The sequence below is a fragment of the Camelus bactrianus genome, chromosome 19, assembly GCF_048773025.1.
Source record: "Camelus bactrianus isolate YW-2024 breed Bactrian camel chromosome 19, ASM4877302v1, whole genome shotgun sequence".
In the NCBI taxonomy this organism is placed as follows: Eukaryota; Metazoa; Chordata; class Mammalia; order Artiodactyla; family Camelidae; genus Camelus; species Camelus bactrianus.
In genome coordinates, this window is record NC_133557.1 from 11,175,015 (window position 1) to 11,202,296 (window position 27,282).

Here is a 27,282-nt window from a genome sequence, read left to right on the forward strand (position 1 = left end):
CCCTCATTACTCCTCTCTCTTCCTAAGGCTCCATTTGGGAATTCTCATCTCAGGAAGTAATAAAACATCCATGCTGTGAGACACTTTGGTTAATGGGTCTGCTCTGTGCCTCCAGATTCATTGCAGTTTGAAAAACTTGGAAAGTGGTATCAGGAATTCTGGACCTGCCTCACTGTGTGATCTTGGGTCCATTTCCCCTGTCTCTGGGCCTCAGGGTCTTGATAGGACTCTTGGTTGTATGGGTGGAGGTGCTAACTCCACTTGCTGGCCAGGGTGGTGACACGCAGCCATGGCCACATGATGCCCTGTCTCCTTAGCAGAGAAGCAGTGTCATCATGTGGACGGCATGGTGTGTGGCTGCTCTGTCCGTGGCAGCGGTGTGTGGCATCCGCCAAGAGACAAACACTGTCCTCAGGGTTACCAAGGATGTGCTGAGCAATGGTGAGTCCAGCCCTGCCGGGGGTGAGGGGTGGCATGGGGTAGGGAAGCCCAGCCAACTCTGAAGTTCCCAAGGACTCTTTTCCTCACTGGTAGATTTTACATAGGGTGGATGGCTGACTTCTGTCTGGGTCTTAGTTTCTTTGGTTACTATTTCCTGAGCACCTGCTATGTGCCCGACACCACATTGGGGACTTTATGCTTGAGGCAGTAGAAAGTAGTGATTAAGAGCTTGGGTCCTAAAGTCAGGCTTCCTGGGGTTTAGATACTGACTGTGTGACCTTAAGTCTATGACGTGAGTTCTCTGAGTCTCAGTTTTCTCATCTGCAAAGAGGGTGTAATTGTGGTCCCCATCTCAGAGGATTGATATCAGAATTAAATAAGATAATCTTTTGAAAACTTAGCACAGTTCCTGGTTCACAGAAATCCCTCAAAAGTGGGAGCTGTCATTAATCCTGCCTCCAATTCTTGGGACCTCATCTGGCAAACGAGGACACATTTCCTGCCCTACTTCCAGTCCAAGGCAATCATGAGAATAAAAAATTATGTCTTATTTCTTAAATGTAACAGGCTTCCATTTCTTTATCCATCAAATGGGGACAATAATTCTGGCCTTGACTGTTTCCCAAAAATCAGCTAGGGTAGTGCACGAGGAAGTAGGTTTTTTAAGCTGTGAAGTGTGGAGCCCTTGGAAGGGAGGATTCTGAGAAAGATTCACCCAGGTTTGGCTGAATGCTGTCGAAACCCAGATAAAGTGCTAGCAGATCAAGGCCAGCAGCTAATGAGCTCACCAGGACGTCACGGCTGGGTTGGTCTGGAGGAACCTTCTTGTTCGACCTTGGCATTTTACAGAAGGGGAAAGTGGGGCCCAGAGAGTTGAGCAATGCTCCGAAGTGGGGGCTGGAGCGGAGGAGCCCCTGCCTGACACCTCTTCTTCTCTGCAGCCATCTCGGGCACCCTGCAGCAAAGTGATGCTCTCCGCTCGGCCATGAGAGAGGTGCCCTTGGGTAAAGCTGGTGGTGATGGTGGTGGGCCTCTCCTAGGGGGTCTGCTTGGTGGAAGTGGAAGTGGAGGTGGCGGGGGAGGTGGTCTTCTGGGGGGCCTGCTTGGTGGTGGGGGCGGAGGGAGTGGTGGTGATCTGTTGGGTGGAGTTGGAGGAGGGTTACTGGGTGGCGGTAGCAGCAGTGGTGGCGGGCTCCTGGGCGGCAGTGGTGGGGGACTGCTGGGTGGTGGGAGTGGCAGTGGTGGTGGGTTGCTGGGTGGCAGTGGTGGTGGTCTCTTGGGTGGCGGTCTTTTGGGTGGCGGCCGGCACCATTATGATGACTACAGACGAGCTGAAATCTCCCGAGGTGTCGGTGGCGTTCCCTACAATGACTTCCATGTCCGAGAACCACCCCCAAAGTATACCAATGGCAAGCAGCTTGGTGGTAATTACAAGTATGGTCGCATTGAGGCTAACGACAACACCGCTCAGCTGGGGGGCAAATACCGATACGGGGAGATCCTTGAGTCTGATGGAAGCACCAGGGACCTCCGAAACAGCAACTACCGCCATGCTGAGAATGCATATGGCAGCCACAGGGACCACAGGCGGTACAGGTCAGCTGAAGGTGTGGCAACCGTGGGCAGACTTCACCGAGGGGAGCTGCAGCCAGGAGAGATCCCACCCGGTGTAGCCACTGGGGCACTGGGCCCAGGTGGTTTGCTGGGCACTGGGGGCATGCTGGCAGCTGATGGCATCCTAGCGGGCCAAGGTGGTCTGCTCGGCGGAGGTGGTCTCCTTGGTGACGGAGGACTTCTCGGAGGAGGAGGTGTCCTGGGCGTGCTCGGCGAGGGCGGCATCCTCAGCACCGTGCAGGGCATCACGGGGTAAGGAGGGGCCAGGCTCTCCCTGTCAAGCTCCCTGAGCACCTTCAGCCAGGACAGATCACCCCCAGAGGCCAGTATTTGGAAAAGGGAGGGTCTTCAGAACTCCGTAGACTTTAGGGCTTGGCTCTAGGACTGGACATCTTGAATCCCAAGTTGTATGGTTTGGGGTCTGGTCAATAAACAGTTCTGAATTTGAATCCCAGCTCAACTTTTTATATTAGTGTATGACTTTGGGCCATTCTTTTCCTCTCTGAGTCTCAGTTTTTTCATCTTTAGAAAGGTCATAGTAATATGGTCTAGGAGGAAAAAAACCCAAGGATTTAAAATCATACATGCATTATTATAATTTCAATTATGCCCAGCCTCCTCCTCAGGTTCACTATTTGATTCAGTACTTAGAACACGTACTATGTGTGGGCCGCTATGTTGGCACTAGGGACACAACCTCATGGTTAGCCAAGAAAAGACATGTCCTCATAGAGCTTGCAGGCTGGTGGGGTATATGGCTTTGACAAAGAAGCCTGGAAATAATCATACAATTACAACAGTGGTAAGAAGATAATGGAGAAATGAGGATGTGTATAGTGGGGAGATAAGAGGAGGCTTCCTGGAGGAAGAGGACCTGGAGCTGAAATCTAAAGAATGTGTAGGAGGGAACTGGGCAAAGAAGGGCAGGAACAGGCAGAAGAAATAGCATCTTTACGTGAAAAAAAAAATTCAAAGGAAATACATGGAACTGTAAACAGTGGGTCTCCAGGCAGTGGGAATTTAGGGTCATGGCATTTTGTTGCCTTTAACTTCTCTGTGTTTTTAGAACCACAGGTCTTTTTAGAGTCAGGAGGAATGAATGGGGCAAAGAAGAGGCAGGTGTAGGGAGGGCGGTCCCAGGAGAGTGGGGTGGCAGGCAGTGGTGGTGGCTGACTCTCACCGCTCTCGCCCCACCACGCAGGCTGCGCATCGTGGAGCTGACCCTCCCTCGGGTGTCCGTGCGCCTCCTGCCTGGTGTGGGCGTCTACGTGAGCTTGTACACCCGCGTGGCCATCAACGGGAAGAGGTGTGTGCCCTTGGCCCTGGGGGATCCCGGTCACATCTTGGCTGGGAGATCTTGGGCAGGTCATCTCCCCTCTTTGTCCATAATGCGGGGACTAAAAGACCTAATGCTTCACCAGCTCACGCATGGCTTATACCTTTGGACTCAGGTCATCTCCTGAGCAGTCAGCAGTGAAGGCAGCCTGTGTGGATGTTAAGATCTGGAAGGCTAGAGTCAGGGGACAGCCTGGATTCGAATCCTGACTCTCTTTTAATCTGCATGACCTTGGGCCAGTCCCCTAATGTCACTGAGCCTGAGTGTCTTCACCTGCAATGAGCATGATAAGGTGGCTGCGGCCACAGTGAGGGAAGGTGAGCAAAAGCCTCCCTGAATAGTGCCTGCCACGTGGTTGGCGCTCATTAGAGGCCCTCAGAGGGTGGAGTTTTGCATCAGTTTATCGCCATGGGACGAGGTCATATCTCCAAAGCTAGGTGATTGGGTGGTCACCTTGCAAACCAGAATTTATACATGGAGTTCATTTATTGGCCTGTTTCCAGCCTTTGAAGCTCTCGTAGACTAAGGGGAGATAGATTCATTTATAGATAACTTGAGGGACTGGGGAAACCTTCTGGTTTGGGACCCCTGGAGAGGAGAAAGCAGCACAGCAGATAGCAGGGACAGCCAGGGCAAAGCCCAAGGGGTGAGGTAGTGGTTGGGGGTTGACTCACTGCCTCCCTGGCCCCGTGATCTCCTCCAGTCTTATCGGCTTCCTGGACATCGCAGTGGAGGTGAACATCACAGCGAAGGTCCGGCTGACCATGGACCGCACGGGTTACCCACGGCTGGTCATCGAGCGATGTGACACGCTCCTCGGGGGCATCAAAGTCAAGCTGCTGCGAGGGTGAGTACCAGTGAGCAGGGGGAATGCCTTTGGGGATGGTGGAGTGGTCTGTCTTGGGCAAACCATGTGGCTAAGAGCAGAAGATCTGGAAGCAGCCTGGGGTTCAGATCTCTTCAGCTTCACTGTCCCTTGCTGTGTGACTTCAGGCAACTCTGTCGCCCTCTGTGAGCTCCACTTTCTTTATCTGTGAAATGGGGGTAATTTCTTCCCCTTTGGAATTAAGATAATGAATGTAAAATACTTAGTGAAGAATCTGGCACATTTAAAGAGTTTATGAAAACATGCCTCATGGGGTTTTGTGTCCATTTGTGCCCCAACTCCCAGGGAAACTTCCCAAATGATTCTGTTCAATATGACCTTGGTCAGGTGGTGAGTTTTTTCTATTACACACTCCCCACAAAGTGGCCAAGTCCACACCCTCACTCCAGGGAGGTCCAGGTGATGGTCTAGACGTGGGCGCATCAGGGCAGTTCAGAGCTAAGTCCCTTTCTCTTCACTCCCTGACCCGCATCCTGAGAGATGTTTGTTCTGCTTTGAGGCCCCTACTCCTTCCCCTCCTGTCTTACCAATTTCTTGGCCCAATCCCCCCAGCCCGCATCTCGTCTAAACTGAGGAATCAGAGAAATTCACTGTACAATGAGAAACCCAAATTTCTGATCCATGTGGACTTCTCTGAGTCTTTGTTTCTGCCCCAGGATGGCGGAGGCAGAGAAATCAGCTCCTGGTGTTCTGGTGAGGAGGGGGAGAGAAATACAGAAACCTCACAGGTCCTTAATTCATATTTTCATGAGGAAATCTATCGGATAGTACATGGTTCAAAAATATAAAATGATAAAAAGGCACAGATCCTTCCCACCCTGCCTCCCATCGCCCCATCCCATCGAGCTCACCATGGTGGTTTCTCAATTCTCCTTCCGATATCTTTGCACAAATGAAGCAAAGAGGAATGTAGATTCTTTCCCCATCCTCATTTTAACACAAATGGGCACATACTATAAACATCATTTTGCACTTCTCTCTCACCATTCATCTATTGGAAGAATTTTCTGTACGAAACACAGAGTGTCTTTTTGTTTTCCTTTTCACAGCTGCATAATACTCCACTGTCTGGATGGACAGTCGTTTATTTGCCCTATCCCCTTATTGGTGAACATTGTCTAATCTGCTGTAACAAATGAGGTTGCAATGAATAGCCTCTTACATATGTCCTTTTACATGTGAGCCAATGTGTCTGTTGCATAACTTCCCTGGAGGAAACAGACTGTGCCCTGAATATACACAGATTAACTTCAGACTATCCCCCAACACACATGTGCACGTGCACACACACTTGGGTAAACATGCGTGTGCATTCTCACAGGCCTTCTCATCCAAGGAGAATTAGAACCAAGACAGGGCCCCTTAAGGTGAATCCACTTACAGTGGAGACCATAATGCATAGTAACCTTGGGAGAAATGACCTAATTTGGACTGTATCTGAAGAAATTCTTTGCTTTGCACAGCATGAGACAGTCAGCTACATCCTGGGGGTGGGGGTGGGGTGCACAGACAAGGCAGAGGTGGACCGATTTGCAAGGGGTCAGGCTGTCAGTGATACTTTTGTGTTAGGATAGCCATGTTTCCCTCATATTCTCATCACTACAGAGCCTCGGGAAACAAATACCTGCATTACAAGTCTGTCCGTCCGCCCATTTATATGTCTTGTCTATGCACCAATAATCTCTTTCCTTCCTTCACTAGCTGGTTAGGAGTGTCAGTTTAGAGCTGGGTGATGCACTTAGAACTTGCTCTGGGTCACTTCTCTGGACCTCAGTTTCCTTGTCTGTAGAATGGGTCATATTTCCTAATCTTTTCAGCACCAATAACTCATTTTCCCTTGTGGACCAGTATCTCTTCTTCCCTCCCTTCCACAAACATTTACTGAGCACTGACTTTGCGCCAGATACTGTGCTAGGTGCTTGTTTTCCCTTCAGGAAGATTATGCAAAGCTGCAGCAGAAGCCCATTAGAGGGACAGATGTGCAGGAGGGAATGACATTTGCAGTTAAAAATCAGAAACACCCCAGCCTGGGCCTGGCCCTCTGGAGATCTCAAAGAGCATTTGCTTGTTTGTTGATTGAATGAATGAATAGATGAATGAGTGAATGAATGAATGAAAAGCCAAGCAATTTGCCTGGGTAGCCTGTCCAGCCATGTCTAGGGCCAATGTACACTGCCCTTCTATCCTTCAGAATGATTTTCCAGCACCCCAGGGCTCCCACTGTTCCAGCAGTTCCTGGACTAGGGCCCCGAGTGTAGACAAGCTTGGTGAGCCTCCTCGTCCCATTCCTCTCTCCCCAGGCTCCTCCCCAACCTCGTGGACAACTTAGTGAACCGAGTCCTGGCCAATGTCCTCCCGGACTTGGTAAGAACCCATCCTGGGATGGGGAGTGGGGAGCACAGACTTTCCTGAGACAGAGGGGCCACAGACTGGCCTCCATCCCTGGGGGTATGCGGGTGACCCAGAGGGATGGAGTGAGCCAGGGGGCTGGGACATGTTGTGGGGAGTCTGGGAAGGGCCCTGAAGAATGTGGGGAGGCAGACTGGGGGCGAGACAAGGAGGTGAAGCTTGAGAATCACAGTTCTGGGCTTGAATCCCAGTTCCGGCACTTCCAAGCTATGTGACATCTCATATCACCCCCTGAGTCTCAGTTTTCCCATCTGTAAAATGGGAATTGTGAGACAGCCTTCCCCATAGGGCTGTGGGGAGGACAGTGCCAAGCACAGGGATGCAGTCAGTAAACATTGGCTATTGTTACTGTGCACATCCTCCTCCCCAACTACTGCACAACACCGGAACTCAGTGACCTCTCTCCTTTATAGCTCTGCCCCATTGTGGACGTGGTGCTGGGTCTTGTCAACGACCAGCTGGGTCTCGTGGACTGTAAGTCCTTCTTGCCTTGCTTCATTCAGCCACTGTCTACTAGCACCTGATCTGGGCCCAGCCCGCAGAAGTCACTGGGGACACAGCAGTGCCTGGGAGGAGAGCCCAGTGTGGTGGAGTGCTGTGTGACTGATGCCAGGAGAGAGGGGGATACCTGGCCTTTTCTCTTGTCCCCAAACATCCCCCCAAGTCCCAGAGGGACCTCTTGGACCCCAGGGCACTATGGCTCTGGACTGGGAGTCAGGAGGCTGGATTCAAGCCCTGGCTCTGCCCTGGCAGCATGTGGACTTGGAGAGACTCTTCCCAGTTGCCTCATCTCTAAATGGGGGAGTTGGCTTCAACCACCCAGAGAAATTGGAGAGTGAATAGTAATAGATTGGCAAGTAACAGACGCCATGGAGACTCTAGAATCATGCTCCATCACCAGCCCTTAATCCAAAATTTCTGAGTGAACATCCCCTGAGGCAAGCCTGCTCCACGTAGTTGTGCAGTTGTGCACTCCATAATTCCAGGGACCTCTTTTTAAGCAGACCACAGCACAATGGTGGCACTGAGTTGTGCAGTGCACAGCCTCGACAGCTGTATAGGGCAGCCCTCTGGGATGGTGCTCCTATTTCTCTGGGACTCTAGGTAGTTTGAGGATGGCTTTCCCAGACAGGTAAAATTCTCTCCCTTTGTGTCCAGGAACAAGAGAGGAATAGTCCAGGAGGTGGGGTTGTTCCTCATAAGCAGTCAGGGAAATGCCAGATTCAGTTAAGCCTCCTGTTGTAGAACCCTAAGACTTCTTCCCTGGTGTACAGCACTTCACAGTTTACAAAGCTTATCAATATCCACCATCTCTTTGGCCCCCCAGTACAGTCTAAGGAGTTCTACTAAGCCTATTTTATAAAGGAGGAAACAGATTCAGAGAGGCACAGTGTCTTGACTGAGATCACACAGCAAGGAAGAGGCAAAGCTGGGATTCGAACCCAGAATTTTTACTCTTTCCATGGTGTCTGGAACTGGAGCCCCATCACCCCACCCTTCTCGGGGCACAAAGAGGGCGTCTGGGTTGGTGAAGGGGACCTTCCTGTGACCTCCACTTTTGTCTGCAGCTCTGATTCCTCTGGGGATATTAGGAAGCGTCCAGTATACCTTCTCCAGCCTCCCGCTTGTGACTGGGGAATTCCTGGAGCTGGACCTCAATGTGAGTGCCTGGGCTTTGGGGCTTGGGGACGTGGCCCTCTCCTCACGGGCAGAGCTGTGAGAGTCCCCCAGGCTGCTGCTGAGTGCCTGGGAAGCAGCATTTGAACAGGACCCTTTCCTGATTAGATGAGGACCTTCTAGGAGTCATGTTGGAAAATCCAATCGCAGCCAACACTTATCGAGTGCTTACTATATGCCGGGCATATCTCAGTGCTTTCTGTAGATTAATCGTATGAGGTAAGCACTTTTATTGAGGAAATTGAGGCACAGAGAGGGTAAGCCACTTGCCAAAGGTCACACAGCTAATAAATGTGAACCTGGGATCTGAACCAGGCAATCTGGCTTCTAGCTACTAGAGCTGCTGTTGTAGGCTTGGGTTTGCTGCAGAAATGAATCTGGCTAATTGCATGCTGGTAAGCATTAACAATGGGCTTTTCATGATTTATTTTTAAAAGTCCTGATTTGTAGTGTTTTGCTGATTTCCATGGTATAAGGACTCCCACCATGGCCAATTTCAAGCTACTAACATGATTCACTAAACGTGGTGTTGAGAAGAGATGCCTGGAACCAGCTCTTGTGAGCTGGTGGCATCTGGTGGCTGCCAGCTGAATGGCTCCTAACTATGCACGAACGCACACGCACACATATCTCCCCTGGGCTGCACGAACGTGAGTGTCTCCTCACCTGCTCCATCAGACACAGAGCTACGGGTACACACCCAAACCCTCATGCACACACACACCTGTGCGCACATATCTACGCACTCCTGGTATATTCATAAACACAGAGTTATTCATGAGATATTTATCAGTTACCAGCCAGTCTCTGGGCTGGGGCTGGAGGTGCAGTAGTGAACATGACAAGAGCTCTGGCCTGATGGAGCTGGCAGCCTATTGGAGGGGACAGGCCATCCAAGAACTGTTTAAACCAATGTACAACTAGAGCTCATGAGTGCTGTGAAAGAGATTCCCAGGCCATCAGAGCCTAAAGCAGGCCTGGGGAGGTCACAGAGGGCTTCCTGGTGGAGGTGACACTTGAGCTGAGGCTAGCCAGATGAGTGGGATGTAACAAAGAAGAGTGTGGGGGAGAGAACAGCATGTGGGAAGCCACCACGGTGGGAGTGCTGAGGTGGGGGCAGGGATGGACAAGGTCCTGGGGGCTGCACCGCAGAAGGCGGGGTGTTGAGGGGCAGAAGTTCCAGGGCAGACCCCATAATGCCTTGTAGGCTATGGAGAGTAGTCTGGTCTTTCAAGAGTAGGTGCTCCAGTGTGTATTGCTTGGCGAAAAACTTGCTAACTGGTTATAGCAGGGCTGAGCAGAGCAGACTCTATGTCATACATGTATTTCAAATACACGGTGCTATGTTGTGGCTTAATTATAAGTTGTCACTGCGTGGGAACTACAAGAGATGCCATCCCATCACAAAGTGAATTTATGAGGGCCACAAACCAAAGAGTCACTAAGACCCAGTGGGTTTAACCAAGGAATCCTGCCTGGAGGCAGATGCAGGGCCTCACCCCAGCCTTCAGCCTCCCTTCTCCACTCTTCTCCCTGCACCTCTCCCTGTGACCCCTTTCCTCTCTGCTTCCCCAGACCCTGGTTGGGGAGGCCGGAGGAGATCTCATTGACTATCCCCTGGGGCGGCCAGCCGTGGCCCCCAGGCAAATGCCAGAATTGCCCCCCATGGGTGACAACACCAACTCCCAACTGGCCATTTCTGCCAACTTTCTGGGCTCAGTGCTGACTCTCCTGCAGAAGCAAAGGGCACTGGATATTGACATCACCGACGGCATGGTGAGTCAGGCCCGCGGGGTGGGCTGGGCGGGCAGCACGCTGCTCCCCGTTGATCCTCCCTAGCTCCCATGGCCTTGGGGAAATGGCTCTAACACGAAAACTGCAGATACTTATCTCCAGTTCAGGGTATCGATTATGTCAGCGTTTACCAAAGTGTGCTGTCTGGGAGGGTGGTAGGTGATTCACAGACATGCCACTACGTGACATCAAAAAGTTGATCCCTATTTTACTCAATATAATTTTATTCCAATCCTTTTTTAAAAGCATAATATAATCCATATATCTGTATCTCAAAATAAATGTTTCGAATCTTTTTACTTGGTAAACACTGATGCTAAGTAATTATTAGGAGCACAAGAATAAAATATCACCGTTAGCTATGTTCCAGAGTCATTTTCTCTCCAAATTTTTCAAAAACTGTCAAGCCTTCATAAAAGTTGCAAAAGAGTATAATTAATGTCATAATATCATTCACCTAGTTTCACCAGTTACTATTTTGCTGCATTTGTATCATATCTATCTGTTCATCCATCTGTCCATCCATCCATCCATCCACCTAACCGCCTGTCTTATCCATCCATTCATCTGTTTTTGAACAATTTGAGTTTTTGGAGATTTCATGACATTTCACTCTATAAACTTCAGTGTGTATCTCATAAAAACAAGACGCTCTCCAAAAAAATCATACACATTATGTCAACCTTGATTCTACCTGGAGCATAGTCTCCTTTTGGTGCCAGTGTATCGTAAGCCTCTCTTAAACTTTTAGGCATCTTCTTAAACTCAGAGAGAACAGACCCACACCCCAACCCCCCCAGACAACAATATCCATGCAGAATGTCATGTCATTGTTTTGTTCTTATTGCATTTGGTTTTACAGCTGCCATCTCTTTCTGCCAAGTGGTACTGGCTTCCCACTTTTTAGTATTTGATATTTTAAAAAGTAAGTCACTTAAAGAAGAAATTAGGTAAATATTAGTACAGGTAGTCCAGGTATACAGCAGAGTCATGCATTTAATGGTCCCTGGGTTACGCACATGGATACGCTGATGCTCACCTTGACTTAATAAAGAATCACATTTTTAGAGGAGAAGGTCTCAGGTCTTGCCTCCTGCTCTAAAAGTCCTGTCTGGTAAGCTTAAGTGGCTGGCCAGTCCACTTTACCACAAAATGGCTACTGTGGTGGCAACCGTTAGACAGGCAAGGCCTCCCTAGGAGTCTTTAAGGAGGAGGAGATGCTCCCAGGGGTTGTCTGAGAGGGTGTAGGAGTTAAACCACTGTTAGAAAATCCTGTCTGTCTCCATAGCCTCAGGGACTCACATAACCCTTCTTCTTTTCCTGCAGTTTGAAGAGCTTCCTCCACTCACCACGTCCACACTGGGAGCCCTGATTCCCAAGGTACGGAAGGCTGATGCCTCCCCTTGTCCTCAGCCTCACACTCCCTCTAGCTGTCCCAGAATCTGGGTGGGAAGGGAAGACTCTCAGCACTCAGGTGGGGTGCTCCACCCCCGACTCCCACCTTGGGAGTACAGTGACAGAGGCTTGGATCCCAGGCCCCTGTGAGAGGAGGACACAGAGGGTTGAGGTGGAGAGAACCTGAGCTCTAGCAGGGGACTGGCCTGCACGGGTCTAATCCCAGCCTGGCCACTTCCTTGCTGTGTGTCTTTAGGCAAGAATCTTAACATCTCTGAACTTTAGTTTCCTCCTCTGTTAAGAAAGGATGCTCATACCTATTCCACACATTCATCCAGGAGGGTGAAGGAGATGAAGGTGATAAAGCATGTAAAGATGCGGACACAGGGCACCTGTGGGTACCTGGAGGCCTAGAGGGAAAGAGCCATATTTTTGGAGTAGACAGATGAGAATTTGAATTCCAGCTCAGCACATCCCAACCTCACTCCCTTAGGCAAGTGACCTCTCTGAGCCTCAGTTTTCTCATCTGGGAAACAGGGGCAAACATGCTCACCTCACAGGGTGGCTGTGGACCTAGGATTTGAACCTAGGCCCAGGGTAGGTGTTGAAGAAGTGTTAACTATTTTTGTTCTTGTTAATAGCGACAAATTCTTGAATTAAAAAAAAAAAAGAGCAACTGCACTCTTGCTGGCTTAGCGGCCACACATCGTTGGAACGAAGGCCTTTCTGATCCCAGTTCTTGTCCCAGCTCTGCTCCCAGGCCTTTTATGTTACACATGGCAGCAAAGAGCTTCCTATGTAGAAAGCATCACACAGCTGCAAAGGACTGGTTTAATTTACAGCCACGTGAGACATTTTTCATCTCCTTTCTACCTGTGCTGTCTGGTTCTGGGTTGAGTTCAAAGGAGGCGGGAAATGAGACCAAACTCAACAAATGGTCACTATCGCCCTCATGTGGTTAAAAGGTGAATGGCGGGGCACAATTACTAATGTGAACTGCGGCAGCTCCAGGGGGGCAGGTGGATCCTCAATTAGCTGGACCTTTTATTTATTGGACTACTTTTTTTTTTTAACATTTTTAATTGAGTTATAGTCATTTTACAATGTTGTGTCAAATTCCAGTGTAGAGCACAATTTTTCAGTTATACATGAACATACATACATTCATCGTCACATTCTCTTTTGCTGTGAGCCACCACAAGATCCTGTATATATTTCCCTGTGGTACACAGTACAGTCTTGTTTATCTATTCTACATTTTGAAATCCCAGTCTGTCCCTTCCCACCCCCCATCCCCCTGGCAACTACAAGTTTGTATTCTATGTCTATGAGTCTTTTTCTGTTTAGTATTTATGTTTTTTTAGATTCTGCATATGAGTGATCTCATATGATATTTTTCTTTCTCTTTCTTGCTTACTTCACTTAGAATGACATTCTCCAGCAACATCCATGTTGCTGCAAATGGCGTTGTGTTGTCGGTTTTTATGGCTGAGTAGTATTCCATTGCATAAATATACCACCTCTTCTTTATCCAGTCACCTGTTGATGGACATTTAGATTGTTTCCGTGTCTTGGCTATTGTAAATAGTGCTGCTATGAACATTGGGGTGCAGGTGTCATTTTGAAGTAGGGTTCCTTCTGGATATATGCCCAGGAGCGGGATTCCTGGGTCATATGGTAAGTCTATTCCTAGTCTTTTGAGGAATCTCCATACTGTTTTCCACAGTGGCTGCACCAAACTGCATTCCCACCAGCAGTATAGAAGGGTTCCCTTTTCTCTACAGCGTCTCCAGCATTTGTCATTTTGAATGATAGCCATTCTGACTGGTGTGAGGTGATAGCTCATTGTAGTTTTGATTTGCATTTCTCTGATAATTAGTGATATTGAGCATTTTTTCATGTGCCTGTTGATCATTTGTATGTCTTCCTTGGAGAATTGCTTGTTTAGGTCTTCTGCCCATTTGTGGATTGGGTTGTTTGTTTTTTTCTTATTAAGTCATATGAGCTGCTTATCTATTCTGGAGATCAAGCCTTTGTCGGTTTCATTTGCAAAAGTTTTCTCCCATTCCGTAGGTTGTCCTTTTGTTTTACTTATGGTTATTGGAACACTTCTTATGTGCACTGAACTTTTTGGTTCATGAAAGTTTTTAAGAATCCACCCTTTCATTTGGTTCTAGTCCTCCCCTCATCCATGAAGTCAGAAGGGACCAGCAACCCAGTTTCCAGGTGGGGAAACAGGCTCAGAGAGATCACCCAACATGGCAGCAGCACGGCTGAGCCAGAGCAGGGGCCTCCATACGGGGCTGGGTCTGCGTAGGGGGACGCAGGCGAGACACAGAGGGATGTCTCCTGGAGACCTAGGTTGGGGCAGAGTCACCAGGAGAGGTTTGAACAGAGCTAGGATGAGCATCCTGGGTCCCCTGTTGCTGTGGAGACAGAATTCACGGTGAACTCTCAGAGTCCCTGTGAAGGCAGTGTTACTAATTCTTGGAGTTTCTGCATGTAGGGGTGGAGGTGGTTGGGAAGGCAGGCCCCTTTGGGGAAGTATCCTGAAAATCTTTTTGTGCAAAGCCAAACTACAAAATCATTGATTTGTTGAAAGCCAATTTGCCAAAAGGCGAATCCACCAAGAGCTTGCTGACAGACCAAGAGCTTGTCCAAAACAGATTCACCTTGAAGGTGTTCAAGAAAGTGAAGAGGGTCTTCTTAGGACTAGGACCCACACCTCATATGGAAAAGTTTCCATTTAAATTGTTTTTTTTTTAAGTAATTTTGTGGGGTTTTTTCTCATTTATTTATGCTCATTTAATATATTCAAGAAGAGCGTTCCTGAAAATAATTTTTTTGGTAAATCCGTTATTTAGCAAATAAGGGAAGCTGGTCATTTGATGAATTGCCCCTTTAGTAAATTTACTTTGAGAGAATCAATTTGCAGCAAACTGGCTCAGATCCCACCCCCCACCCCCACTGTGGGTCTCCAGAGACCCCAGGAGATCTGGTGGGTGGGCAAGCTATGCCTTGCTCTGCACTTCACTGTGAGGCATTCCGAATTCAGCCGGAGGGGAGAGAGGTCCTGGGCTTCAGAGTCACACAGACCTGGCCTAGACTCTCAGTTCTCCAGGTGGCCTTGGAAAATTTGCTTCAGGTTTCCCTCTGAGCCTCAGTTTTCTCATCTGTAACATGAAGGGAAAATACCCTATGGAGTTGTTATGATGATTCAATGAGAGTAGGAATGTCCAGCACTGGGCCCAGTGCCCCCACCCCCACCCCAGGACCCCATCTCACTAAGTACCAGGTTTTGAGCATTTCCACGTGTCAGGCATTGAGTCTGAAGCTTTTGCTGACATGATCACATTGAATTCTCACGATAACCCTGTGTGAGAGGCTTGGAGAAGGCAGCCCCTGGTCCAAACCCCACAGTGATTGGAAGCTTTCCATGTGGTTCTTGGGACTCAAGCAAGGTAGTTGGGTCTGGAGGGATCGAATGTGGGACCCCTTGCTGTGTATTTAGACTCCCTGAGCCACCCCACCACCCAGGGCCCCACTCACCCCAGCCCGCTGCCCCCAACAGGTGTTCCAGCAGTATCCCGAGTCCCGCCCCCTCACTATCAGGATCCAGGTGCCCAACCCACCTTCAGTGACGCTGCAGAAGGACAAGGCGCTGGTGAAGGTGTTTGCCACTGCCGAGATCATGGTCTCCCAGCCCAATGACGTCGAGACCACCATCTGCCTCCTCGATGTGGTGAGTCAGGGGTGTTGTCACGAGGTCTTTCGGAGTCCGAAGACTCCTTCAAATCCCCATGGGCCCTACCACCGTGACAACGAATCTGGCTTGGGGTCCAGATGATCTGGTTCAAAACCAGTCTTTAGCACTTTTAGCTGGGTGATCTGGGGTAAGTCACTCCCCTCTCTATGCTTGATTTTCTCCTGCACCACGTGGGGACGGCGCCAGGGCATCAATGAGATGCAGAGAAGCACCTGAGATACCCTGAGGGCCCAGAAGTGTTGCTGTTATTCTCACAGGTTGTACATCATAGCGTGTGGCAAAGTAGCCTGTGGTCACTTGTTCAGCAAGATTTATTGAGCATCTGCTATGTGTTACGTTTTCTACAAGATGCTGGAGAAAAGGGAAACAAGACAGATGGTTCTGGCTTTCTTGTCCTTGGTACCTAGTACCTAGCAGGGGAAAGAGACAAACACAACGTTTTCCAGTTATTTTATAGAGGGAATCCTCTTAAAATCACATTATTCCTCTCTCAAACCCGAAACAAAAGCCAATGCCCTAACAGTGGTCCACAAAATCCTTCCAAAGCATCCCGAGGTCACCTCTCAGCTCCTCGGTGTCCCCCCAACATGCCAGGCATGGTCCCACCCAGGCCTTTGCCCATGCTCTTCCCTCTGCCTGGAATGCTCTTCCCCCAGACATCTGCGTGGCCCATCCCTCACTTCCATTAGATCTCTGCTCAGATGTCACCTCCTCAGAGAGGTCTTCCCAGACCCCCTTTCTCAAATACCTCCACCTCTCCCTCTGCCTCCCTTGCTTTACTTTGCTCACAGCCTTAATGTGACATTATTAAATGCATTTGTTTGTTAGTTCTTTACTAGGCAGAGACACAAAGTGTCTTATTCCCTTAGGGATCCCCAGAGCTTAGCACAGGATCCGGCACATAGTAGGTGCTCAGTAAATATTTGTGGAAGGAGTGTGTTAAGTTGTACGGAGTGCCAGTTCCCGTTCCATGGTTAAATCTTTAGGCTCAGACACTTAGGCTTCTGTCCCATCTGCTGTATCTGCCTAATCTCTCCTCCCAGGGCCGGAGACAAAATGAGCCACCTCTTCTCTGGGAAGTGGGTGTTCTCACCTGAAGCATGTGTGGAGTCCACTCTGGGCATTGTGGCATTGACAGATACGAGATTAAAAGGGCTGATTCTCACCCGGGAGTGGAGAGGGCTGCCCCTGATCCAGTCCCTTTTTGACTAGTCCGTGCTGTGCAGAGATTTTTTTTTCCATCAATAGCCCAAACATTTCATCTGGCTCACAACCCTGCTGTGACTCCTCTGCCCCCAGGACACAGCCCTGACTCCTCTCCAGCCCACTAGCCCTGCCTGTTCTGGCCCCATCCCTACTCCAGCCTGCAGAAGCCCTCTCACTCCTCGCTCTCCGGCCTTCTCCCTGTTCCTCTGCCAGCTTCCTTCCTGCCCCAGCACTTCTGCTCATGCTCTTCCCACTGCCTCCATCACCCTCGCACCCTCTTTTCCGTCTGGCCAAATCCTACACATCCTTCAGGCCTCAGCTCAAACGCGGTTGCTGCAGGATGATTTCCCATGCTTGTGTAGGTCCCTGCCCTATACATCCAGACCCCCTGTTTTTTCTCCGTCGTCCCAGTTATTATGAATAACATCACTGATGTCACCTGCTAATAACATCACCTGAATGTGCTGGGAGTGTCTTTTTTTTTTTTTTCATAAGATCAACTTGTTTTATTTTATTTGCAGGGAGGGGGATGGGAGGGCAGGGAAGCAAAGAGGGATCCTCCTCCAACAAGGCTTCTGCTTGGAGAGGAGGACAAGTCTAGACCTTGTGTGCCTTCTTGGTGGGGCAGGGCAGTTATGATTGACGGTGATGATACCCAATCCCATCTTCAATGGCTCATCTGAAGCAGGTCTCCCAGGCTACAGGCCACTCCCACCTGCTCTGAGACAGCCCAGAGAAACTTGGTAAACACTCCCCTGCCAACCATCAGCTTCTCGCGACAGCTGTCTTTCTGAGTGATGTTCCCTGCTTGCTGTTACCTACTTGCGAACAACAGTTAATGCAGACAACTTACGATTGCCAACTCCTTCCCTCCAGAGATGGGGAAAACCCATTACATGGTGAACACTATTGGGGGTCTTGATTTATAAAAGGTCTGACCCCAACCCCAGGGAACCACTGTTCTCGTGGTCAGTGTTGACGAAGCACCTAGCCAGTGCCCGACACGCAGCGAGCGCTCAGCCAGCCATGGCCAGAGTGCGACAGCGGTGACGTTTCATTCTCCTCCCCTTTCCTCCAGGACACAGACCTCTTGGCCATGTTTTCCGTGGAGAACGATAAGCTCATGATCGACGCCAAGCTGGACAAGTAAGGGGTTTTGCTCCCTCGGGCTCCTCTCCTCGGAAAGGCCTCTGGGGTGCTGCTGTGTCTGCTGCCAGCTCACCCGGCAACCAGGGACAGCTTGGAGGTCTCCGGGCATGGCTGTCGTGGTAGAGCCAAGGGGCTGCAAAGGGGAAAATGGGCCACTGGCGCAAGCTGGGCTGGGGCTGGAGCCATGTGCTTCTCAGATGGACCCACTGCCAACAATCACGTGGATAATGATGATGATGGTGTGGTGGTGATGTTCCAGGCTCTGCGCTGGGTACCCATATATCTTACCTGGCTTAGCCTTGTGGTGTTGGGGCTGTTAGTCTCCCATTTTAAAGAGGAGAAAACTAGGGTTAGAGAGGTGGATTTACTTACTCAAGGCCACAACTCAGTAACAGAGAGGGGCTTTGAGACAACCCAGGTCTCTCTGACCTGGAGCTACAAGGAATGGTTGGTTACAAGCACAGGTTCTGGAGCCGAGCAGTATGGGTTCAAATCCTAACGTGACCACCAGCTGGCTGTGTGACATAGGCCAAGTGACTTTGTCTCTCTGAAATTTGGTTTTTTCATCTGAAAATGGTCATAATTGTCTCTACCTCTTTGGACTTAAAATAATAAGAACTATTATTTATTGGATGCTTTCTATGTGCCAGGCATTGAGCTAAGCCTTCAGTGTGTCTTAATTCATTTAATTCTTGACATTGGCCTGTGTCTAAGTGCTACTATTACTCCAACCTCAAGATGGATGGGATTGTGTGTAAATTGTTCAGCATGTGCCTAGATCCTTGTTAGGTTTTCTTCTTACAACAAATTCTTATCAAGCCCAACAATGGGAGTTCCTCATGACGTGATGCTGATCAAAGCCATTCGGGAATTTCTTAGGCCAGACACTGAGACCTGGATGGGGAGAAAGGCCAGCCACGTGAAAAGCTGGGGTTTCCAGCAGTGAGAGCAAGGCAGGCAAACTTCCAAGGGCAGGAGAGAGCTTGGGTGTTGTAGATGGAGTGACCATGGGGAACGGAGGGATGGGAGTGGAAGTGGGGAAGGAATCCAGCATTCCACCAGAGTCTTCTCCCCTGAGAAGCCTCATTTGTTCATCTCCGGTTGGACATCAGTGGTTCCAATGGCTCTCTGCTCTGTGGGCCAGCCTGATCCGGCCTCTCTCAGGTAGGACTGTCGGTTTGCAGGTGAGATTCAGGCACAGCGAGGCTGAGGTCCTCAGAGTGCAGAGCAAGACCTCAAACCCAGGTCTCAGACCTCACTGCTCAGAATAGCCCAGTGGCCACAAGCACGGCTCAGGACGCGAGCCCAGCTCAGGACGTGAGCCCGGGCTCTCTCTCCCTAGCTCTGGGCGATGCCAAGTCCCTGGGGAGTCCCTGGTTCCTCCTCCACGGGGTTGCCAAAGGGTCAAGCGAGGTCGTGGTGATGCTCAGATGTGCGTGGCACTCACCATGCACCAGGCGGGATTCAGAGGGCTTTACTTGAATTCTCTCATTTAGTCCCTGCAGCCACCCACTCTGCAGAGGAGGGAATGGAGGCGGGGGGAGTTAAGTGCTTTGCCGAGGACACCCAGCTGTGATGTTAGCCTTGCGTATGCGGCATTGTATCTGGTTCATGGTCAGCGCTCCATACGTGGCGATCAGCTTTGTTCTTAATTAACTCCTCCAGATGGACAGAGGCCTCCGTGAGGATGTTGGTGGAGGGGCTTCTGACGGTTTATTGAAATATTTATGATTCTTAGTCAATCACTACTTGTAATGCGCTGTTTTCTTTATCTGCAGGACCAGCCTTAACCTCAGAACCTCAAACGTGGGCAATTTTGATGTAAGCACCATGCTCGGGCCCCAGAGTGAGATCTGGGAATAGCATGCCCGTGAGGCTGGCTGCGGCCTGGGTGTCTGTGAATCCCAAAGCCCTGGTTGTATCAGTGCTGTCAGGCCTCATTTTTCAGATGGAAAAACTGAGGCCCACAAACCGAGGGAGGGGCAGAGTCCAGACACACAGCTCCTTCTACTCTGCCTGTGATGCTGTCCCATTTTGACAGACTGCCCACACGGAGATCACTTGGCCCAAATCCCTCAACTCCAGGGTGGGAGGTGGTGGGGGCCCATGGAGGCTGAGCTGGGGTGGGAACCTGGAGTGTCGGCTCCAGGGCCCAAGGGCCTTCCAAGTCGCCATTGTGGTGTCAGAGGGAGCCACCATAGACCCCCTGCTTCTGGGAAGGACCTGGGCCTCCCTCTGTCCCTGCCTCACCGTGAGCCTTGGACCAGCTTGTGCCCCACTCTGGGCCTCAGCCCCCACAGCTGTACAGGTAGCAGGCAGACCAGGTGTGCCTTGAGGCTCCCAGCATCGTGGTTCCGGAGTCCAGGGGCTCTGACTGCCAGCTCCCAGATTCTCCCAGCGCAGCCTTGCCACTTCCTCTCTGACTGCAGGGCGGGGCCTCGAGGATCCTTTTGGATCTGAGCAACCGAAGCCTCTTGTCCTCCCTCTGTAGGTTGGCCTCATGGAGGTGCTGGTTGGGAAGATTTTCGATCTGGCATTCATGCCCGCGATGAACGGTGAGAGCAGGTGCCTGGGCCTCCCCGGGGGACACATGGCTGGGAGACTGGGCGGCTACTGGTTTGTTGGACATATCTGATGTGCAGCCATCCCACCTCAATAGCATTTCTGAGAACTTCATTGTAAGCTTATCTATTTCAGCCTCTGAATGCAAATGTTGCCCTGAGTCCATCAACTTCCATATTTGCTGCTTTTGCTATATTCCTTACCTCCCTCTTATTTGGCTGATTTTTCTGATTATCTATGAAAACTTCTGCTTATATATGAAAATTACATGTGTGTACATTTGAGAAAGTCCAGGACAGTTTAGAAAACAAAATATCACCTCCCAGAGGCAATAATCGCAACATCTGGGTATATTTCCTTCTAAACTCTTCTTTCTCTGTTTTTTAAAATACAGCTTAAAGTATTTCTGGGTTTATTTCTTTATATGCTCATTTTTAGTTGTGGTAAAACACACATAACATAAAATTTACCTTCTTAATCATTTTTAAGTGCACAGTTCAGTGTCATTAAGTATATTCACCTGGTTGTATTCTTGACTTATTTTTCACTGTGTATTTTTTTTACTTATACAGGGACCACATGCACACATTATTGTGAAAAGTTCAATCAGTACAGATAAAGCTGAAGTTGCTCTTACCGACAACCCCAGCCTCCTAAGCCAGAACCGGCCCCCTAGGCAGTCGCATTGTCAGTTAGAGGGTTTTCTTGCCCAAATTCATAAACAGAACAGACTGAGCATGGTGCCTCCTCTCTGTGGCTACTTGTTGAACTACGGGGCCACTGGAGGCTGGGACAGCAGCCCTGTCAGTTACCCTGTTAAGATTGGAAACCCCAGTCCCCAGCCCTCATGCTCCTCAGCCCCAACCTCTCTCTCCCCTACTTCTGCTTCCTGCAAGAGAGGATGAAGAGGGGGCAGCATCAGCTCTGTCAGCTGGGTTTACTTGGAGAGCTCTTGATGTCAAACAGACCCTTACTCTGGGAACCATCAGCAGATGAGACTGAATCTGAATCACAAGAAAGTGCTGGTCACCAAGCCCGTGCTCAGTCCCTGACAGGAAAAGGCAATGTCAGGAGCTGGGCTGGGCTGACCTGGAGCCCAAGAGCTGGAGACTCTCATCCTGGCTTGGCCACTAAGAGGTGGTATGACCTCGGTAGCTAGGCCCTTAATCTCACTATAATGCAGTTCATTCTCAAAAGTGAGAGATTGGATTAGATCCGTGATTCCCAAAATGGGTTTCATAGAAAACTAATCTTACAAGATACTCTAAGAAAAGGGTTCTGGGCCAAGCAAGTTTGGGAAATGCTGAATATATTCCTCTGGGGGTAGATTCACAATGCCCTTAGCTTTCTGAAAAATCCTGCTGGAGTCAGGAAGTCTGTTCAGTCTGACTCAATCCTGTTTCCCCACCTGCCCTTTTCTGCCTCCCTTTCTTGTTTCCTCTCTTCCTTCTTTCTTTCTAGAATATTCATCAGCAGCTCCGCTTAGGCTCTGACAATCTAAACCCCACAGTACCTCCCATGGCGGTCACCTTGAGGCCCCCATGCATCCTTCCATGCCCTCATTCTGCAAACCTCTGTCTCCTCTTCTGTGCCCGGCCCAAGGCTATAGGGACACAGTCTTTTCCTGAAGAAACTCACAATCTGGTGGCGGTGACAGATGTGGAGATAGAGAATTAATATTTTGTGATTTCTGGAATGGAGTTGTTCAAGAAGAGTGGCAGGAGCCCAGAGCTGCTTGGCCTAGGGTGGAGGATGCCTCACAGAGGTGACATCCAGAATCTCAGGCAAGGCTCAGAACTCAGCGGGCGGGCCAGGGCGAGAGAGTGTGCTCCTGGCAGGAGGAACTGCCAGGCATGAAAGAAATGGTTAGTCTTCCTGAAAATACAGGTGGTTTCCTGGAAGGCTGATGCTTCTTGGCCACACTGACTGTACCTGATCATTTTTTCCCCACAGCCGTGCTGGGCTCTGGCGTCCCTCTCCCCAAAATCCTCAACATCGACTTCAGCAATGCAGACATCGACGTCTTAGAGGTAAGGGGAGATAGAATCTCAGTTCTGCTTTCCTAGCCAGCCCCAGACATGGGGAGGAGAAAGACAAGGGAAGAGAAGAGTGGGACCACAGCCACAGGGGCCTCTTCCTTCAAAAGATGGGGCTCAGGGAACATGAAACAAAGCTGCTCAAGAGACTTAAGTGAAGCTTTTCACACCACACTCTCATTTAGTCCTCAAGACAGATATCATTGCCCCCACCTCACAGATGGGAATACTGAGGCTCAGAGCAGTAAGGGGTCTGCCCAAAGTGGAAGTGTGACATAGTTCATTGGAAAAACTTTGATTGAGCACCTACTCTGTGCCAGAAAACATCCAAAGGACAGGGGACATGTCAGTGAACAAAACATGCACGATCCTGGCCCTTGCAAAGCTCGCCCAGCCAGTGGGGAGAGATGGGCCTTTGGGTAAATATTCCTGAAATAACCACTAATTATAATCATGGCTGGTGCCTTGAAATTCAAATAGAGGGAGTTTTGTTCCCACTACAAAAAAACACATATGCTGAGTGTTTGAAATTTGGAAAATACAGAAAAGATTAAACAAACACATGTTTATCCTCCTAGATTTATTTGCAACTCAGAAATGACCACTTAGAACATTTTGCTGTTTTCATTCTAATATTTCTGGAATTCTCTTTTTCATATTCTTTATCATTATAGGTTATTACAAGATATTGAATATAGTTCCCTGTGCTGAACAGTAGGACTTGTTGTTTATCTGTTTTATATATAGTTGTTAGTATCTGCAAATTCCAAACTCCTAATTTATCCCTCCCCCACCCCTTTCCCCCCTGGCATCACTTATATGTGGAATCTAAAAAAATATGGCACAAATTTACGAAACAGAAACAGACTCACAGACATAGAAAACAAGCTTATGGTTACCTGGAGTTTTATTTTCAAACATGGCTTCGATCAGGGGCTCCATCAGTAGAGTGTCGGAGTTAAAGAGTGAGGGCACTGGAGCCCAATGGCCAAGGTTCAAATCCTGACTCTGCCAGTTTCCAGCTGAGTGACACTGGGCAAGCTACTTAACTTCTCTGAGTCTCAGTTCCTCCTCTGTAAAAAGGGGCTAATCATAGTAACTACATATAGGGCTGTGTTTAGGATAAAAGGAGATTCTGTGTGTAAAGTGCCTTATACAGCACTTCCCTGGTACGTAGTAAGCATTTTAGAAGCGTCCATTATTATCAGTGTCGTCATTGCAATAAAGAAGGCTGTAGTAAACATCCTAGCACCCAGAGCTGCTTCTGGCTTGGATTTAGTTCCTTAGAACATACTCCTGGAACTGGAATGAATGGGCTTTTGCTCCAGATTGACAATTTTCTTTTCAAAAGGTGGCATCTATTTGCAAAGCCACCAGCCGTGTGCAGAGAACCCAACTCCTTACACTCAGATCAGGCTTGGGCCTCAGTCCAGGGGGTGGGCCCCCACCACCTTAGGGGAGCTGTCAAGGGAGGTGGCAGTGACCTTGGATGGGCAATGTGGGCAAGGGTCAGATGCAAGCTTTGGGACAGTCCCCAGGGGTACCCACCCTGGTCCCTTCTCTTGAGCACCTGCAGGACCTCAGTACCACTCTGGCCTCAGTTTCCTCATCTGAAAATGAGGAACAACACTACCCATGTCGTGGAGTTTATGGTGAGAGATTAAAAGAGATATAGCATTTTAGTGTTAACTGTTACTGACTTTTTAAAAAGGGTTAGGAAATGTGACCAGGATTGGCATAAATTTATCATCACCATCATCATCATCACTGTTTCTGCCATTTACTGAGCATGTGCAGTGCCCCCTACACTGTTTTATATGCCTTGGGGCCTTACCACAGCTCCGGCTGATGTTTGCCCTCACATCACAGGTGAAGGACCTGAGTATCAGAGAAGGTAGGCCACTTGCCCAAGGTCACCCAGCTAGAGAGATGTAGGGTTTGCACTGAGATAATGGAGGCAGCTCAAACCAGTGGTTCTCAACCAGGGCTGTATTGCAACCAATCTCCTCAACCTGAAGGGATTTTTTAAATTAGTGGGGATGAATCTTACTCTGCTGAATAATCATTCTCTGCTTCAGTATTTCCTATCGAAAAACGTTTTATTTTATAATAAATGACTTAATTTTTATTTCTTCTTTATATTCCAGTGAGTGAATTTATATACTGTTTTTTTAAAATATGTGTGTAAGTAGACTGTATAAGTATGAATTTTGTTTCAGAATAATAAAAGAAATAATACAAGAACTTATAATAAAATGTAAAATGGGGTGTTGGGTCTGAAAGGTGGAGAACCACTGGTTTAAAGAAAGACTCAGGAAAAATAAAGACTCAGAGGGTCTTGAAAGCCCTCTGCAAATGGTACCTATTCTTATTATTATATGAGTCTAGCCATTTATTTTAACTTTTTATTTTGAAATAATTTTAGACTTTAAAAAATTGCAATAATAGTACAGAGAGATCCAGAATACTCTTCATTCAACTTCCTCTAATGTTAGCATCTGATACAGCCAGAGCACAATGATCAAAACCAGGAAATTAACCTTGATACAAAGCAATTAACTGCTCAACAGGCCTCATCTATCAGGCTTCCCACTAATGTCCTTTGTCTGGTTCAGGATCCTGGATCCTACTTTCCCTTTGGTTGTCATGGCCCCTTGGTGTCCTCCAGTCTGTGACAGTTCCTCAATTTTCCTTGTATTTTATGATCTTGACATTCCTGATGAGTCTGGCCCATTTTGTGGGATGTCCCTCAATCTGGATTTGACTGATAGTTTCTCATGGTTAAATTTGGATTATGTATTTCCAGCAAGAACTCCACCGAAGTGATGCTCTGTCCTTCTCAGTGTGCCACGATGGCGCACCTGATGTTAGAATCTGATTATGAGAGATGTTCACTTTGATCTTGTGGTTAAGGTGGTTCCTGCCAGGTTTCTCCAACAAGTTACTATTTTTCCCTTCGTAACTAATAAATATCTCATGGGGAGATACTTTAAGCCTATGCAAATATCCTGTTTCCCATCATACTCTCCCCCACTAATTTTGGCATTCACTAATGGTCCTTGCCTGCAACAGTTATTACCATTGTGTTTGCCCAGTGGTGATTTTCTATTTCTGCAATTCCTTTTACATTTATTAGTTGGAATTCTGCTGTAAGGAAAAAATGCATTTATCTATTTACTCAATTTTTTATATCAGTACAGACTCATGAGTATTGATTTCGTTCTGTGGACTAAGTCTACTACTTTTACTATTTATTTTGTTGTAGATATTTGTAATTATGAACAGTGGATTTTGGAAGAATGCGGAGAGGGGCTCAGGCCTGCTTCTTTTGTTTTGGAAAAGAAGGAAATGAGGGGCAGGAAGGGAAGTGTCTTGCCCAAGATCCCCTAAACAGGGCAAGATAATGACATGGCCAGGACAATTCTCAGAATGCTTTAACCCCAGTTGTCCCCACTGTTGAGAGTTACCACTTCCCAGAAATGTGACTTGCCTGAACCAAAGGCAGGCGACTGTCTGTTGAGGCTGCAGCCAGGAGCCACACCACCCCCTAACTGGGTTTTCTGTTCTGCCTTCTAAGGACCTTCTGGTGCTGAGCGCCTGAACGACAGAAGCAGAGATGCTGCCACAGCCCCGGAAGGAGCCAGAACCAGCCCTGGAAAGGCTCGGCCTGACACAGTCCACAGCTCCAAGTCCCTTCAGCCCTCACAACAGGTCCCTCCCCACCCCTCCAATCCTCTTCTCAACTGGAACCCCACCCCCTGCCCCCTGAGAAAGGACCCAGCCATTTCCCCTGTTGACAAACAATCCCATCCGGCTCAGGGAAGGAGGTCACCTGGAAGACTGAGGCCTCTCGGACCCTGTGCCGGACCCCAAGTCGCATACTTCACACTTTCAATAAAAAATTCTACTTTCCCTGCAGCTGGGGTGAATCTCCACAAAGGACTCTTCCTCAGGGTTTGGGTGTTTCTTTCCTTCAAGACTTTGCTGGGAGCATCTGGCAGATGGAGCTACAGCTGCACAAATTGAAAGATGTCAGACATCTCTGAGGACCCTGCAACAAGCAGGAGGGGCCTTAATCAGTTCTCACTGCCTCTTCAATGCTCAGCTTGGCTGATCCCTCATGCCTCAGTCCCCGCCCCCCAAAATTCCTCAGCACATGGGGAGGGCCAGGACTCAGGAGCAGCAAATTCAAAATCGTCAGACTGACAGCACACTGCAGAGAGGCTTTCAGCCTAACTTCCATGTGCCGAGATGACAAGGGTCTCCTATCCTCTCCCAGCTTTCAGTTGCCCTTCCTTGCCCCTTCCTTTCTATGTTCCCAGCATGTGACTCATCCAGGCCCAGAAGTGTAGATGGTGTATCTCAAGTTCCAGGGGAGAGATGAAAGGGGCAAAATAAGATACCCTCCTGCCCCATCCCCCTGAGAGCTCATGTTTGTTGGATGCTTGCTACCTGCTAAGCCCTGCATGGAGGCTGTGGGACTTGATCTCATTTAACCTCATGAGAGCACCATGAGGTAGGTCCCAGGATGGTCTGTATTTTGCATGTGGGGAAACTGGGGCACCAAGAAATGCAGTGACTTGCCCGAGATCACACAGCTACAAAGTGTCAGAGCTGAGGTTTGAACCTGATGATTTAGCTCTAGGGTCCATGCCCTCTCCACTTACCACACTGCCTTTGTTCATCAGTTGCAGGGGGAAAACCTGAATTTGGTCCCCAAGCTGTGCAGTTGACACAGCAAAGAGAGCATAGAGAGTTAAGCACCAGCATTTCAATATGCTTCTCCCAAGAAGAGGGGCACATCATTTCCGCTCACATTTCATTGGCCAAATCAGGTCATATGATCCTGCCTGACCTTAAGGGGTAGGGAAGTGTGATCCTTTCCTATGTTCAGCAAGAAAGAGAAACCAGGTATATTGTGAGCATGGTAAGGTTTTCCACACTCCCCGGTCCTCCTGGGTAGGGGAGACTGGAGATGTAGCTGAGAGTTAGTGAGGATCCTGTTGCCATA

The 27,282-nt window shown here is 48.9% G+C and overlaps 1 protein-coding gene across 1 annotated transcript; it reads left to right on the plus strand.

Moving 5' to 3' along the window:
* Positions 1 to 335: 335 nt before the first annotated feature.
* On the plus strand, positions 336 to 26,178 carry BPIFB4 (BPI fold containing family B member 4). The gene is made up of 16 exons (XM_010960861.3): positions 336 to 441; positions 1,383 to 1,445; positions 1,788 to 2,307; positions 3,257 to 3,361; positions 4,095 to 4,238; positions 6,578 to 6,641; positions 7,100 to 7,160; positions 8,255 to 8,346; positions 9,939 to 10,139; positions 11,484 to 11,537; positions 15,124 to 15,294; positions 17,603 to 17,670; positions 19,452 to 19,494; positions 20,165 to 20,228; positions 22,189 to 22,265; positions 25,849 to 26,178. The coding sequence occupies exons 1-16, from the start codon at positions 336 to 338 to the stop codon at positions 25,870 to 25,872; spliced, it is 1,857 nt and encodes a 618-aa protein (XP_010959163.2). The 3' UTR covers positions 25,873 to 26,178.
* Positions 26,179 to 27,282: the final 1,104 nt, after the last annotated feature.